Source organism: Salarias fasciatus, chromosome 23 (assembly GCF_902148845.1).
Source record: "Salarias fasciatus chromosome 23, fSalaFa1.1, whole genome shotgun sequence".
NCBI lineage: Eukaryota > Metazoa > Chordata > Actinopteri > Blenniiformes > Blenniidae > Salarias > Salarias fasciatus.
This window is the reverse complement of record NC_043766.1, coordinates 9,951,486-9,965,251: the sequence shown is the minus strand read 5'-3', so window position 1 is coordinate 9,965,251 and position 13,766 is coordinate 9,951,486. Positions and strand designations below refer to the sequence as shown.

General features: G+C 38.8%; 1 protein-coding gene across 1 annotated transcript in view; it reads right to left on the bottom strand.

Annotated features, from left to right (window-relative positions):
• Nucleotides 1–1,211: 1,211 nt before the first annotated feature.
• Nucleotides 1,212–13,766, bottom strand: part of il12rb1 (interleukin 12 receptor subunit beta 1) — an 18,923-nt gene continuing 6,368 nt past the window's right edge. Inside the window, exons 3-15 of the mRNA XM_030083279.1 lie at nt 12,786–12,943; nt 12,545–12,684; nt 12,160–12,196; nt 11,456–11,578; nt 9,050–9,126; nt 8,589–8,817; nt 8,371–8,505; nt 8,111–8,209; nt 7,056–7,211; nt 6,594–6,749; nt 5,854–5,923; nt 3,454–3,529; nt 1,212–1,946 (exon numbers count right to left, since the gene is read on the bottom strand). Of these exons, the coding sequence (XP_029939139.1) occupies nt 1,638–1,946; nt 3,454–3,529; nt 5,854–5,923; nt 6,594–6,749; nt 7,056–7,211; nt 8,111–8,209; nt 8,371–8,505; nt 8,589–8,817; nt 9,050–9,126; nt 11,456–11,578; nt 12,160–12,196; nt 12,545–12,684; nt 12,786–12,943 (1,765 nt within the window). The 3' untranslated portion in view covers nt 1,212–1,637. The remainder of the gene's footprint in view (nt 1,947–3,453; nt 3,530–5,853; nt 5,924–6,593; nt 6,750–7,055; nt 7,212–8,110; nt 8,210–8,370; nt 8,506–8,588; nt 8,818–9,049; nt 9,127–11,455; nt 11,579–12,159; nt 12,197–12,544; nt 12,685–12,785; nt 12,944–13,766) is intronic.

Genomic DNA, 13,766 nt, shown 5'->3' with positions numbered 1-13,766 from the left:
CACACTTTTACAATAGGCCCTTCACCCTCTGGGGCTCAGTCCCTAATAATATTGACAAAAAAACACTTTGGATTTTTGTTTCAGTAATGTTTTTGTTGCAGCTTATCATATATGATTTACAAGATCAGCCGTAAGAATCTATCTCAGAATCTACCTAAATGATCTTTTTTTCAAGTTAACTCTTGATGTTAGTTGCACACCATGACAAACCATTTAATCTTGCACTGTGGACTTGGGTATTTTTCATGCAGGATTCCCTGCTGTCGGTCTATGGCTAGGACACCTGATATACAAAAACATTTTTTTAATGCAAAAATGAAATTCCTCTTGATGTAATTGTCTTCAAACAGGGAAACAGTCTGCATTGTGACAAGAAATCAATCTTCAGTGTCGTGGAAAATATAAGGGCTTCCTCACCTTTTTCAAACCAATAGCAAGCTTGTTAGTGAACGCATGAGCAGTTTCCTCTTTAGTAATGAGTCAACCTGCATGCACGACTGTTTTGAGGTCAAATTGTGCATGTGTGAGTGAGACCACTTCCTGTCATATGATTGCCTCTGACATTTGTTTGAATGTAGGGCAGTCCAACCGATTAAAGTTTTTCCCAGTTTTTTCTCTGTTTTATGAATGAAATACATGTGTGTATATAACAACACAATCCCACAAAATTATTAGTATGCATACCACTAATTGGTATATTATAAGTGTGCGTGTGTTTGTGTGTGAGAGAGAGAGAAAAAGAGAGAGAGAGAAAGAGAGAGAAAGAGAGAGAGAGAAACAGTTGATTGAGCTGAATACAACAAGACGAGTACAGTGTAAAAATTATACTTTTTTTATAACACGTCTAAAAAAACTTCATGATATCTTACAGTTTCATTAAAAATCAAGTTAATGAAATGTAGAAAAAAATTTAAAAACAGAAACACATGCATTGGCCAAAACTTAGTTTAACTATTACTTTATGTAAAAACCATTCACTAGCACCCGTTAACAAATTGCTTATATTGCAAATGGATCAGCTCGTGACAGCACTTTTTTTTTTTCATTGTGAAGTTACAGGAGGTACAGAATGCAACTGAAACGTGTAATTTAGTGTGAATTGAACTTTGTACAATGTGAATGTGAGCTTAGAGTCAATCTTGTGACTTTCACTGTCATTGCGTGAGAAATAACAGCTCTGCTTACTTAAATTGTAAACACTTTGCTTTGCATTTTTTTTTTTTTTGAGGGGGGCAGTTCTTTTGAATCTGCCTCCTGTTGTGAAATTAAATTGAATTTAATCTTTTTTTTTCTTTTTTTTTTTTTTTACAACTTAGAGATGTGTACCAAAATGTCCTACAACCATTTTCTGTAAAGCATGAGAGTGGTTAAACTGTCCTACTTTCACAACCTGGCCTACTTAAATTAAAAAAAAAAAAAAAAATCTCTCCACAGTGAAAATGCATTCAAGTCAAAGATGAAAAAAAATATGTTTTTTTTAATAATAAGATACTGTGAAAGGATGATGTTTCTCAGAAAGAACACAGTCCTTACAACAACAGAAATACTCTAGTTACCTGTATTTGTCAACAGGTCAATCATTGACATGCTTTTGCAGTTTTGAGCAGCAATGCAGAAAAACAGCCGTCAGCATCCCTTTAACTGGAGTCAGTCTTTACATCAAACACCAAACCATTCCTGTAAATCAGTATGGCAAGCTCACTGTCCATCTGTTCAAGGTCTGTCCCCTCTCTTTCACTGGTTGTCTTTAGAGTGTCGGCACTTAGAGACTCTTCATCAGATCCTCCCGAGTCGCTGTTGTCGTTCTTCATGTCTTCACCACTCCTATCATCCCACTGTCCTCCAAGAACAGTCACTTCCTCTGTCTCCTCACAGACAGTCCTACTCTCTGGATGAAGTTGCTGCAGCATCAGATCGTGCACCTCCTCTTTGTGCTCTGCCGTCACCTGTTGGGTCACATCAGCACAGACATCATCCATATTATTGAAAATGAGGCTGTCACGAGAAATACAAACTGCACTGTCCTGTGAAATTATGAACAAACCATTCATAGTAAAAACAAAGCTCTGAACAAGGCTGGAAAGACTTGTTGAATCAGCTGATAGAGCAGTTGTATCACAAAGACAACTGGACTTCTCTCTCTGTCTCTTTCTCTCTCATTGAGTTTAGTCTGGAGCCCTTTGTGCTTGATTTCAGTCTAATGCCTGGATTTTCAAAGAGTGAGAGGATGAATACCTGTTCAAGAGCTTGAACCATAACCCCCAAATGTCACTATACGCAAGCGTTGTGTCACCTGAGTGGTAACTTTGGGTTGAAAACCTTGGTTTCCTGTTGTTTTTTTGCACACTGAAAATTTTAATTGTCCCCAAATTTTAAGCATTTATATGGTAGTTAAAAAATAATGTGGCAGCAGACAGAGAAAAAATTAAATACAAATAGACTAAAGGTTCCATGAATTCAAATCTTTAAAGTCTTAATGATAATGTATGTCCAAAATATTTGAGCCCATAGTGAAAGCTGAGTACAGAGAGTCGACATCTTCTTTCAATCAGAAAGTGAATCAAGACACTGTGAGTGATGACATTTACTGTTGACTTTGTTCTGAGGCACAATCAAACTTCTGCTTTACTGACAAAAGAACAGTTTGTGGGTCTTTCACATTGTCTTTCATAGCACTTGGTTGGGACTTTCCTCAGATTCACATGCTTGCCAGTATGAAAAAACATTAAAGCAACAAATCCAGTCATGCTCACTGCTTCCTGTTAAGTGTTTTTTTTTTAAACCTCCTTTCATCCAATATGTGCAATGACATCAAATACTGATTTATCATACATATTGTGCAATTGCATAAAGTCTTGCTTTTTTAAATTCCTTGTACAGGTTGCATGTTTAGTGTCAGAACAACCAGAATTCCCCCCTAGTGACTAATTCTTAATGAAAAACTAATTATGTTTTAAATCTTGCTAACTTGTTCATAAACAAAACTCAAACACTAAAGAGCTGGATGTTGAAAATATTAGAGATATCTGAAATACAGTATCTGCGATATTACTCTGACAGTTGGGATTAATTTTTTAATCATATTAGAGCAGGTTACTGCATTATTTTCTTCATATAATATAAATCAACTTCATATTATATAAAGGTAAGTATATATAAACAACCATAATGTATTGAAAAAATCAAATCAATGTTGTTAGAGGACACATCTGTGCTTAATATGTCTTTGTAGTGTCTAATAATACGTGTGTAAACAATATAAAAACATTTACAATCATACCAAACTAAAGCACTATTAGCAAATAGTAGTTTCTATATATAGCCATATGTAAAGGCTGTATACTATATGGCTCTGTGAGTAACTGTAAGGGATGCAGAGAGAGTAAACCATTGCTTCAAATTACGTAAACTCCAGTAAGAAAAAAAAAAAAAACAAAAAGTAGAATTTCCTACCGGAGTCTCTGGTTGATGGGAGGTGAAATTTGGAATAAAAGGTCTCGGCACAGGAGGGAAGAGCTTGTTTTTGATTCTAAGAAGAGAATAAATCTTATTAAAAGACATGCAATTAAAGAGGTTCGTGTGGTACTTAAACATATTTATAAAAATGTCATAGCATTTTATTTAACCTTTTGATGCACATTTGAAATTATTACATTAAAGTCAAGTTGAACTAAAATGAAGCTTTTTTTTTTTTCCATTTTTACTTTGTTTGATCAATTGAGCCTCAGCATTAAGTGTCAAACATCCATCCATCCATCCATCCATTCATTATCAACTGCTTATCCAGGGCCAGCTTGCAGGGACAGCAGTCCAAGCAGGGATTCCCAGACTTCCCTGTCACCCGACACTTCCTCCACCCATTCATGGAGGAATCCCGAGGTATTCCCGGGCTAGCCGAGAGACTTGTGTTCTAGGTCTTCCCCGGGGTCTCCTCCCAGTGGGACATGTTCAGAACACCTCCCCAAGGAGGAGTCCAGGAGGCATCCTAAAGAGGCGCCCGAGCCACCTCAGCTGACTCCTCTCAATGTGGAGGAGTAGCGGCTCTACGCTGAGCTCCTCACCCTATCTCTCTGAAAGCACTCAGCCATCCCAAAGAGGACGCTCATTTCAGCCACTTGTATCCGGGATCTTGTCCTTTCAGTTATGACCCAAAGCTCATCACCATAGGTGAGGGTAGGAGCGAAGATCGACGGGTAAATCCAGAGCTTTGTGTTTTGGCTCAGCTTCCTTTTCACCATGACGAACCGATACAATGACTACCTCACTTCAGACGCTACACTGATCCACCTGTCAGTCTCACCTCCATCCTTCCCCCACTCATGAACAAGGCCCTGAGATACTTGAACTCCTCCACTTGGGGCAGGGACTCGCCTCCCATACAGGAAGGGCAGACCAAATTCTTCCAACATGTACTGGGAACAGGTCAGACTTACTGCTGACAATGCGGACCAGACTCAGACTTCAGTCATACAGAGATCAGACCGCCCTTAGCAAAGGGCCCCAGACTCCATACTCCTGGAGCATCCCACACGAAGGAGGAGGTTGAACCTTCCTCCTAATCCACAAAACACATGTGGATTGGTTGGGCAAACTCCCATGAACTCTCAAGCACCCGATTGAGAGTGTGGAGCTAGCCTGGTCTTCTGTGACTGGGATGAAAACCATATTGCTCCTCCTGGATCTGAGGTTTGACTATCGGTTAGATCCTCCTCTTCAGTACCCTGGAATAGACTTTCCTGGGGAGGCTGAGGAGTGTGATTCTTCTATAGTTGGAGCACACCCTCCGGTCCCCCTTTTTAAAAAGGGGAACCACCACCTCGGTCTGTGAATCCAGGGGTACTGTCCCTGACCGCCATGCGATGTTACAGAGACGTGTCAACCAAGACAGTCCCTGCACATCCAGGGACTTAAAGCACTCAGGGCAAATCTCATCCAACCCCAGTGCCTTGCCACCGAGGAGCTTACCGACCAGCTAGGTGACTTCGGCTTGTGGGATGGATGAGTCCACCTCTGAGACCTCAGCCTCTGCTTCATCCACAGAAGATACTGTATAGTCGGATTGAGGCGATGGAGAGCTGCTTTGTCCTCCTTAGGGACAGGACAGTTTGCCAGATTTTTTTCAAGGCAGACTGATAATGATACTTTGTGGCCTCCCAGAATTCCTTCCATACCTGAGTTTTTGCCTCCACAACTGCTCGAGCCGCAGCCTGCCCATCCTGCCTTTACCCATCAGCTGCTTTGGGAGTCGCATGCACCCACAGGACTTGATAGGACACCTTCTGCAGCTTGACAGAATCCCTCACTACCACCACTAGGTTCAGGTGTTGCCACCACGGCAGGTACCGGAGACCTTTGACCACAGCTCCGAGCAGCTGCTTCAGCAGTGGAGGCGGAGAACATGGTCCATTCAAACCATTGTCCAGCATTTGCACACACTCACATTCATTCAAACATGCACGTGACACACTAAAAGCTTGTGTAGATAAAGAAGGGTGAGAATATACATAGTGAGAGGACCTTCTATCAGAAAAATCAGGTATTATCTCCATTTGCCATAAATAATAAATAAAATGCCTGAGCACATATTGATTACCACAGGCCTCAAATGGTGAAGAGAAATTAGAAGATGCCTTTTTACTTAATATTGATTTTAATGGGGAACATAAACATGTTTATTTTGAACAAAAAGCACATTTTCAGTGATATATATATATATATATATATATATATATATATATATATATATATATATATATGTACTAGCAAATATTTAATGATCTGCATCACATATGTATTATCAGCCCTTTCGTCCAGAATTAATGATATAGAGTATAAAAAGTAAGGGTTACTCACCTCTTAAAGACAAAGGTGCACATAATTGAGACTAAAAAGAATATAATCAGCAAGCCAAAGCTAAGCCACACTAAATTAGGGGGAAACAGATACACAAAAAGAAAAAGGTTATTTAAAAAAGTGAAAAGAAACCAAAGCAAAAAAGAAAAACAACACTGTTGTATTGGTCCAAATATAAGAAGGGGTGTATTTTTTTTCTCAACATGGTCTGAAATCACCTTGTTATATTCAGGGACTAATATTCAGCTCCCAGTGTAAATGCAGATATTTGCATCACAACAACCCAGACTCTAAGAAACAAAAGAGGACTTAGGACAACGACTAGTGACTGGGCGATACCAAGCCAGTTACAGGTAGAGCCAGAGCATCACAGTGACGATCGGTGAAACAAAAGGCAGAGGCTCTAAGGCTCTAAGCCAATGATCACGTAGAGGCTAAATCAAATGTAAAACTGCAAGTAATGAGAAAACACGTGACAATTTGCACAGTTAAGTGTGTGTATTCCTTTATTCCAGTATCTAAAAAATGTGAACAAAAGATATTAAATTCCATGTGAACGCCATTATGAACTTTGTTTTAGAACATAAAATTACTGTTTTGCAAGAAACAAAAATTTTCCAGCAAAACCTTTTTCCATATATGAGCCTTGTATATGTAGGAGTTTCTTATATATGGACCAATATGATTTTTACTTTATCGAAAATCCAATGAAGTGTGTGTGTGTGCTGATGGTAGCATACCATTTACAGGCTTCTCCGGCTTTGTGTTGACAGTCACTGTGGCTTCAGGTCCTTTTCCAACTCGAGTCACTCCGGTCAGGCTGATGCTGTATTTGGTTCCCGGCGTCAACTTATCCAAGCGATGTTTTGTCTCAGAGGCAGATATGTTACGGCATTCTAATAGAAGCAACAGAGAAAAACTTTTAGAGTCGCACACCTTTGTTGTTACAGAGAAACAGTGTTGTTTTAATATATTGTATTTTAATATATTACAAAATACTGAATGATAATCCCATAACCCAAATGAGCAAGCATATACAAGTGACACTGGAGAGCAGAAACTTCCTTTTAAAACGGAACCTGCAGCAGAACCAGACTCATATTTGGAAGACATCTGCTTGGGTCACTTGTATGTGAAAGTTGGATGGTCGTTTCAGAAGGTCAGCAAACAAAGATGTGTTCAAAAGCATGGGACTTTCAAACCTGGTGGCACATCCTGGGAGTTGCTTTTCACCCAGCACAGGTTGTAGTGTGTGAGGACGCCTCGCTGGTTCTTCAGGGGAATTGCTTTCCAAGACAAGTTGACAGAAGTGTGCATTTCACCGAAAGCCCTGAAGTCCTGTGGTTCTTTATTTGGTGCTGACATGGAAAATAGGAAAAATATTTATTTTGCTTTTGTTCTATAGCACTCAACGTTTTCAATCTGTATCAGATGCAGACGCTCTTACAGTTCTTCTTCAAACATTTTGATTTAACCATCTGAATTATTAGCGCGCTGGCTATGGAGGACTGGAAATGCCATCATTAAAATATAAATACAGAAATATATAAATGACTCAAACAAATGTATATGTCAATAAATTATACAAAAGAAATATAAAAAAATACTTTTCTCATGAATAAAAACTAGAAATTGTGACATCAAATGTATATTTCTTTTGTCCTTTTTGAACTGTTTCAATTTAGCTTTATACTCCCATTTATTTGCTCTACCTTGTCATTTTCGGTTCAATTTGTTCATTTATTTGATGATTTTTAATTTTTTTTCTCTCACTAATTTTTTGGCCTGTATTTATTTCTGGGTTATTTCACTTTCACAATTTATTTTCTCCAAATTATACATTTCTGTATTTTATTTTCATCTGAAATTGTATTAATTAATTGACAATTCTTTAATTCACCATCACATTAATTATTTCCAATCTTGCATTCTTTTCCTCAACTGTTTTTCCTGGAGTATTGATTTATGTGCCCCCATTTACCTTTCTACATGCATTTCTGCCTCATTATGTAAATTTAGATTTTGTAAATTTGATGGAAAGCCATCTGTTTTTATTGAAAATTGAATAAAGCTGTGAAGCTGCTGTAGTGTACCTGGTTCATGCAGCGATTTAGGACTGATAACAGAATTAAAACAGCCACTTCAAATTCTAGGAGGTAGTTGAAGACACTCTGCTATTGGTAAATGAGGTCAATTTGTTTCAGCCTTTCCAGTTAACTCTATGGTGCACTGTGCATATTGTTGTGGAGACACTCACCTCCCTCTTCTTTATAGAAGAAGCACGTTTTGACTGTCTGTGGCTTCCCTTTGTGACATCTTTGCTCAAAGTAAAGGTAGCGGATGTGGTCCTGCACGGCTTTTTGTGACCCCAAATGGACCACAGCGACATAGACAGAGAACGGGAACAGGAGAACTCATTGCACATCAACATGTCAGCTCACTGCACATTTTTATCAAAGCAGAATTATTATATAATTTAAAAAAAATTGTTATAATTTTAGGGATAAAAGGACTTACTCTCGTTAATCCGTGCCTTTTCTCTTTTTCTGGATTGAAAACTCCCATTCGTTGGCACTGAGTCTTCATCTAATTCATACCACTCGAGGCACATTGATTTTTCCAATTTTTCCCCCAATAATGTTTTATTGCAAACTGTCAAAAAGGTAGAAAAGGGAGGTAATATGTCGTTTTGACAAAAAATGTACATGACACACACACTGCACACTCCAGCCTACCTTTTAAATCCTTCATCTGTACAGCTGGTAATTGTACACTTGCTAAAGGAGAAGATCCCGCTGCATTTGTTGCAATGACCGAGATGTTTACTGCTGAATTAGACACATACATAGTGTAGTGTGTAGAGTTGGTGGTATGTATTTTCTTTTTACAGGGGCATCCACGAGAAGACTGTGTGTCGTTCAGGGTGAAACGTATCCCTCTGACCGATGCTGCTTTTGGCACCGACTGAAAAGAGACGCAATCTCATGTCAGACAAACGAGGTAAATAGAACCATCTGTGAAGCATTTGGCGAATATTATAGTTGACGTCTGTTCTCGTAGGAAAAGTCTTACAACACTGGATTTAGCATGAATACCAGGAGTAATGAAGAACAACAGTAAGTTTGTGCATGTTCCAGTAATTTGGACCCTCATATACCATTGCTCTGTTGCTGGTTTGTAGTCTGACTTACTGTACCTCCCAACTTAGGATCACTTTTCTTTTGCCGTCTAGAAGTTGTTCCTTCCATCTGACGTTAGGTTTATGTTCAAGTTCTGCAGTGAAACAGTAAACATGAGAGAAAACATTAAAGAAGTCAATCAAATACGTAAGAAAAATCAACAAATTATTTACAAGCCTGACTGTTATAATTGTAATCAATGGCATGATTCCTGAACTTGTAATTAACACACACAATTACCAATTTAATGCATACAAATGGTTTATTCTGAAACTTGTAACCTAAGTGGAGCATGTTTTTTAGTTGAAAACAGTTCCACATTGGAAAATACTCACAAGTGTTGAATCTGAACCATCCAACATTCAAAAGTTGAGAATGTGTGGAAGGCTACTTCTGTCAGTCTGACCAAAAACAAACATTAAATTAAATAGCTTAATTAACTTTAAAGTAACCCAACTGAGAGCCTTTTGAAAAAAGGTACAATGCCAATACATTCATCTTATGTTCAGAAAATTCACTGTATTCCGTTGAAATGCTAATATTTCAGAACTGAACACATTTGAACCTTCAGCAACACTCGAATGTGCTGAGACACAAATAACTATTCCTCTTTCACATTCATCCAGCTGCTGACACACACCAGTCTCTCTCGACATATTGTGCTTTCTCTGCTGCTGAAATCCGCCTGTGTCCGTCACAACACCGTGGTGCTTCGTTCCAAAGTGATACATTAAAGATGAGTGTCACGGGTGCGGGGGGGGGGGAACCCAGGCGCAGGCAGCCAGGCGGGGTACAAAACTGTTTATTGTCCAAAAATAAGGGAATCCAGAACTCAAGGCAAATAGGGAACTCAGGAACAAAAAGGCAAACGGAGCGGAGGTGCAGGCAGGGACATGGAAGCACACAGACAGACCCACAAGGAGCCGACAAGACACACCTGGAGCACGGGATTTAAATACATGGCAGGGCAGGTGAGGCACATTAGGGAGTAACGAGGCAGGAGAACATGAGGGCAGACAAACAGAACAGGACCCCAGTGCCTCCACGAGGACGCAGGGGCACAGGGCGTGACAATGAGGTACTATGGTCATACTTAAATTCAGTTTTACAAAGCACACAAATCACTATTCTTTTGCAGAGAACCATACAACAACTTTTCATTGAAAAATGGAATTTTTAGTAGCGTACCATCCTTTTTATTTGCCATCATTAGTTCATGTGTGGAAACTGTAGCATTAGCCACAGGAAACAGAAATGTCAATAAGTTGGCAGCTGGGCTGCCTGTTAACTCTGTTAAATATTAATTTCCACTGCATTCATTGTACTCATCAGTTTGTTTTTATTTACTATGTCTGAAATAAAATTAAATGAACGAAAGTGCGAACAAGCAAATAAATGAACAAACAAATGAGTGAAACCACAAACCAAATGGCCACTAGCAAACACAAACATTCCAACAAACCTTGAAAATAACAAAATACAAAACAAGCCTGTAACAGATACGTGTACTATATGTCAATCATGAAGTCTCTTTCACCAGCCAGACGAGAACCGCTGCACACTTCCAAAGCCAATATTCACCGACCTACGACTATACGGCAGACGTGTAGTCAAGACGGCCTCAACCGAGACCAAGACACTACCAAGACCAGAGAGTCTCAAGACCAAGACCAAGACCGACCAAGTCAAAACCAAGACCAGTTCAGCTCAAGATCAAGACCGAGACAGAGACAAAAAAAAAAAAAAAAAGATTTTTTTTGCCGTCTTGCATGAGTTGTAGAACATCAGCACCATGCTGGGCTTAGCTGTGTAGTATACATATGAGATTGTATTTAACTCCAGGCACAATGACACAGAGACACTGCATGTCTCTGAGTGAACTCACTATAAATGTTGACATCAAGTATGTGTGCATGACCGCTATTTCTACACTATTTTAGGATTGGCTCTTGAGTGCTCTTCAGGACTGACATGACTATTACTGTTAAATGTTGGCAAGTTTTTTCAAAAAGTCAATTCTGCTGGTCTTCCCTGCCTGGAAGAGCCGCAACCTAAACACACTGAAATTGAAGAATGATGAAGCCCCGCCTTAGAAATTTACCACCAGCCACAACTTACAAAACCCTTCAAGATCGCTCAGACAGTCCGAGACATTCAGAGACCGAGAGATCCGAGACCGAGACCAAGACCGAGACCACAGACTATCAAGACCAAGACCACAAAAAAGTGCTCACGAGACAGAGACCGGTCTCGAGAACTATAAGTCTACTATAAGGCAGCTTTAAGAATTACTTGACTGAATACTTACTTCATGTTGCCAAAGCAAAACAACTGATTCAAAACATCATCATATATAAAGACCCATGTGCTCCCAGGAACATTTTAAAAGTTTGGATTTTTGAGATACCGAAAATTAAATTTACCTGCTGGAACAATCACAACTTGAGACCAGTTGCTCCACAGAGGCTCTTTGACCTGCTTGCACTGATGTCGGATCTGAACCTGGTAAAATGAATTCTTCAGCAGATTCCTGATAATGGCCTGGTCTGTGGAGATTAAAAAGAGACGTTGCTTTCACATAGAGGTTCAAACCATTGAATTCTTGATTTTGTTTCCTCTCACAGACTGTTCTCTGTGCCCATGTTCATGGGCCAATGTACAAGTCATACCACAATTTACATGTTGTTCTGAAAGAAAACCTGAGAAACCTGCTGCATAACATGTTTGTCACGTTTTTGTCTATGCTTTTTTTTTTTTTTTTTTTTTTTTTGTAACTGATTCTTTTGGAGCAAAAGCTATAAACATTTTTCTCTCATATAGCCAGGTTCATCCTCGACAAGTAATCAGCTAATCTATTAAACACCATACAGATTCTGAACATGGTTGGTACAGAAGGAAAGGCTACTCATCTTATGACATCCTTTCAAACGTATTAGGTCACATTTTACTACCGGTAATAGATTTACTCATTTGATGGTAAACTCTGATTATTTGCAAACTATCTGTCGAATGAAATCAAACTCAAAACAAATGATGTGAGACATTTCGACAGAAAACTACAAACCGCAGTTAGCCATAAAGACTGACTAGTGCTGAATTCTAAATACTTTAATACAGATGTACGTACATGTGGAAGCACCGCTGAGGGTGGCGTTGGTTATTGCCTGTAACAGCAACACAGATGTGAAGGTAAATTACTGTCTGAAATAGCATAAACACAAGACTGAGAAAAGCAAAAACATGCCGGCAGTTGTGAAGAAATACTGTAAAACCAGACTGTTTAAAGGTAGAGGCATGAATTGATTTTTTTTTTTTTAAACGAAACAGCAAAATGCACTGTGAATTAATTGAAGATTTTTAGTGTTTTTAATTATTTCTACATAGTACACTTGCACTATTAGTAACTCTTTCGGGTTTGGCTTGTTGACATTTTTAACCACATCTGCCAGCATGTTTTGCACAGTACTGTAAATACACATTTAAACACAAAGGAGTTCATCAGTTTTGCTCACTTTGTCCCATGTTTCCGTATGGTCCTCATTTCGAAACCAGATTTCTGCCAAAGCTGGAAACTTCTCTGCAGCAGACCACTTTAATATGAGGCTGTTTTGTATCCAAGTCACTGTAATATTATTCGGTGGGTCAAATTTTACTGTTGAGGAAAATGGAAAACAATTTTAATAAAGTATTTAATTTCACTAAACTCTATGTGGATTGTGCAAAGTGAAATAAAGCCTGCTGACAGTTAGTTACCTGTTTGCCCAAGAACAGCAGACCTTCTGGGTGAGCGGCAGCTGGAGTTTCCAGTGTGAACTTCCACCCAACTCTCAGTAATGCGCTCTGTAATCAGCTGCTCGGCCAAGATGTCGATCGAAGTCTCTTTGAAGTTATTCTTTAGGTCTATTGCAAAACTGTAAAAGCAAAGACACACATGTCGTATTATCTATTTTTATATGACCGACACAGGAGTTCATCCCTCTCTAGCTGAGCTCTGCGGGTCAGTCCAATTTCTCTTCCTCACACCAGAGGTGTGTAGTAACGGTTAACGTTTAGACGCTCACATTTACTCAAGTGACTTTTGAGATTAAGGAGTACTTGTAGTAGTTTTGAAGCAAAATACTATACACTTTTAACAAAGTGTTATTTTGGTCAAGTGGGATAAATTCACATTCAGTTCATTATGTTGTCCATTGACTTATTAATATAAGAGGACCAAGTTGTTATTTCCAAACAAAAGAGGACTCTCACATGGATCCTAAGGACTCAAACTATACTGAAAATTTTCTCGAATATGCCTCTTTATTTTTTTCAATTAAATCAAGGTATATCAGTTCTGTGTGGATATAAAAGTAAGCTAAAATTAATATCGTTCTGTAATCAGAAATTCAGAGGTTACTCGATATATTTTCAGATGTTCACAATATATTTCCACATATATATATATATGTATTTAAAGATCATATAGGACAAACAAATAATTTTGTGATAATGTTTGGTCTCATTTGGTCTCAGCCTTATGAATCTTGAAAGCATACAGGCTACTGTGAGGCGACGCTAAAACCGACACCACTGCCAGCCTTTCAAGCGCTATGGTAAGTAAAATTTAACAGTTTACCATTTCCCCCACACGCTCATGTAGAAGTGCTCAAGTCCTCTCAAGTATTGAAAGTTGATTTTATGACCTTCGATCAGCCTGGACTGAAGACACTTGGCAGTTTGTGGTTCCACTGAACA